This window comes from Capricornis sumatraensis, chromosome X (genome assembly GCF_032405125.1).
Source record: "Capricornis sumatraensis isolate serow.1 chromosome X, serow.2, whole genome shotgun sequence".
Taxonomy (NCBI): Eukaryota; Metazoa; Chordata; class Mammalia; order Artiodactyla; family Bovidae; genus Capricornis; species Capricornis sumatraensis.
In genome coordinates, this window is record NC_091092.1 from 69958268 (window position 1) to 69961380 (window position 3113).

The 3113-nt window shown below is 40.0% G+C and overlaps 1 protein-coding gene across 1 annotated transcript; it reads right to left on the bottom strand.

The window, feature by feature from the left end:
- Positions 1-275: 275 nt before the first annotated feature.
- LOC138071151 (endogenous retrovirus group K member 9 Env polyprotein-like) lies at positions 276-2099 on the bottom strand (the record flags this gene model as incomplete). The annotated part of the gene is made up of 1 exon (XM_068962587.1): positions 276-2099. A coding segment is annotated over exon 1 (1824 nt), but the record flags the coding sequence as incomplete, so codon positions are not given.
- Between the last annotated feature and the right edge of the window lie 1014 nt (positions 2100-3113).

A 3113-nucleotide genomic window follows, 5' to 3' on the forward strand; every position in this document is an offset into this window, starting at 1 on the left:
CCTTTTTTTATTAGGCTACAGTATTTATAGGATAATGTACATGACTTAAGACATGTACAGGATTATTTTTTAACCTCAGGATACAATCACTAGACCCTTACCATTGTGTACAGAGTATAATAAGTAATCTATCTTCTATGACATGTTGCAGGACACCCTGACCTTAAGGGCTCTAAAAATTCTTCAAGGGGGGCGGGACAGGGAGCTTAGGAACATGCCTAAGGCTCTGCATACCTGCCGAGCAGCTCCCAAGACTTAACCCTTCACAGGCAGTCCCCCGCAGCTCCCCTCTCTTTACTTTTTAAAAGCTCCATAAGATGTCGGTGTTGCAACATGTTTTTATGTATCAGAATTTTCATGTGTAAGAATTCTTTAACAATACTACGAATAAAACAAGGAGCCAAACAAATCACGATAAGCACAACAATCAAAACCGTGCCCACAGCAATTATGCTTCGCCACAGTGAATGCAAGCTAGGGAAGTTAGAAAATAAATTTTGTAAAAAATTGTCAACAGTATCAGCTATGTTTAGAGTAGCTTTAGGAGAATTTTCAATATTAAGAATTTCATTATGTAATTGCAATAGGTCTAGAGAAACATTAGTATTAAACCAAATTTCTTGTAGATGTTTCTTCACCTTATCCCACGGAAAGTCAGATGCATTATAAGCCTTTTTTGTAACACAAATCCATTTATAATTAGCATGACATTGAATTTTCATGCGAAAGCTAATGCTCTGAACTTGTTCTCCTAGAACTCTAACCACATCATATAAAGCTGATAATCTATCTTCTATTTTTCTATCTATATCTTCTTGTGTTCCCATTACTTTAGTAACGTTATATGACAAGGAATCTACAGTATGAGCAGCTTGAATGGATTGTGCTAGAGATACAGAAGCGGTGACAGCAGTTGCTATAAGGGTGATTAAAGATACTATACCCAGAACAATCAGGCTTACACTTCTTTTAGTGTGGTTAAGAGCCGTGTTAATGCGTTGTAGCAATTCTAAAGCAGTCTCGTCATACCAAGCTTCAGTTATTTCAACTGGTAACATTACAAAAGCAAGTTGTTTTACTATTATAACTTGTTCTCCTTTTGCAACACCTCTTATGCAATTGGTAAGTATGCAATTAGAACAATTTAAATGACAAATATTCAATGACAATGTTATTTCCACATGGCCTTGTATCAACATAAATGGGTAAGGAACACAAGCTCGGGGATATAAAAACCCCGTAACTCCTACATTACCATATTTACTCCCACTGATATTGGGTTGTAAATATAGACTATTGCCATGACCAAAAGCAGCCAAAAGTTTCCACAGTTCTGTTTGATATATGTGAGCAGTGTTTACAGAGAGAATGGGTGGATGCTGTCCTCGATATTCAGGAAAATCAGGTTTTCCCCCAGGTGCCCAATCCCATAAAAAGGTGGTATTGGCATTGTTGATGTTGTACACCGACACACCCCGGGCTCGACATAAAGTCCAAGGAGTGTCTATTCCTATGCGGATGCTTAAATGTTTGCCACAAAACGGAATGTCGAGAGGTCCAGTTCCGTCACGGTGCGATCTTTTTCCGGTTTTTTCATCAATGCCAGAAATAGTCACTCGAGGATAGGATATATCAGCTGACACCTGTATACAGTGAGGATGTTGTAATTGATAAGAAAAGCACATAGGATATTGCGTAGTAAGACCATAAAAGGAGATATTGGCTTGCTGAGGGGAAATATGAGTGTCTGATTTTCCTCCTAAAAGACTTGTGTCGTTGACATAGACAGGTACTATTTCTTTATCCCATCCTAATGATTGAATCATAGGCGGGTCAGGAATGTATGCCCAAAAAGCTGTAGCCGCTCCGTTTTGTATCCTCTGTAACAATAATAATAACATAATCAATATATTTGTAGGTGTCACTGGAGGTTGTACATGAGCCTCATTCCAAGCATATTGCATCAACGCCTCAATCTGCCTTTGGGTAGGCAGCTCACTCGTGGGCTCGCCCAATGTCATGCGGTTCATTTGATATGTCAGGGAGTTCCTCCGTCGCGCGTACCAGCCTCTCCGGGATCCAGCGCGGCGCTTCGGCATCCTGTGGAAAAACACAAACATGTCCCCGTCCCCATATTAATACAGGGTCTGGCCCATACCACAAATTGGTAAGTGGATCCTTCCATCGTACAAGTGGTTTTTTGCATGAAGACCATTCTCCCCAAAAACGTTGGGCTGCTGAATTGCCTTCTGCGTCTAAAGTTAAAAAGTTTAGAACATAAAGAGCATGATTTAAGGCATTATGCGGTGAGGGGCTATACAGTTCATTCCCCTTTTTTTGTTTTAATAATTGATGTTTAAGGCGTTGATGGGCTCGTTCTACAATACCTTGTCCCTGTGGATTATATGGAATTCCTGTTTTATGATGAATTTGAAAAGAAAGACAAAAACGTTGGAAAGAACGGCTAGTATAACCGGGTCCATTATCTGTTTTAAGGGTGTGTGGGATTCCTGAAATAGAAAAGCAAAAGAGCAAATGTTGAATACAATGACGAGTTGATTCTCCAGTATGAAGGGAGGCCATGAGAAAATGGGAAAAAGTGTTGATAGAGACATGAACATATTTAAGACACCCGAATTGAGGAATGTGAGTAACATCTGTTTGCCAGAGATGATTAGGGCGTAAACCCCGAGGGTTGATTCCATATTGAGGGAGAACAAAAAATTGAGGACAGGTAGAGCAAGATTTTACGATTTGTCATGCAGCTTCACGGGAAATCTTAAATTGTAGCCGTAAAGAATGACTATTTTGGTGATGTAAGTTATGAGATCTTTGGGCTGCATCGATAGCCGATTGAAAAAACACCTGTTTAGTAAGAACGTCCGCAGTGTGATTGCCTTGTACCAGGGCACCAGGAAGGGTGGAATGCGCACGAATATGTCCAAAAAAACACGGGTATTGACGACGGTGAAGGGCCTGTTGAATTAATGTAAATAAGTTAAGAACTTCAGGAGAGGTTGTGCCGATAATTGGAACAGTTTCAATCATCTGTAAAGCACTGACCACATAGGAGCTATCTGTAAATAAATTGAAGGAAGTGGGTACAGTTAGCA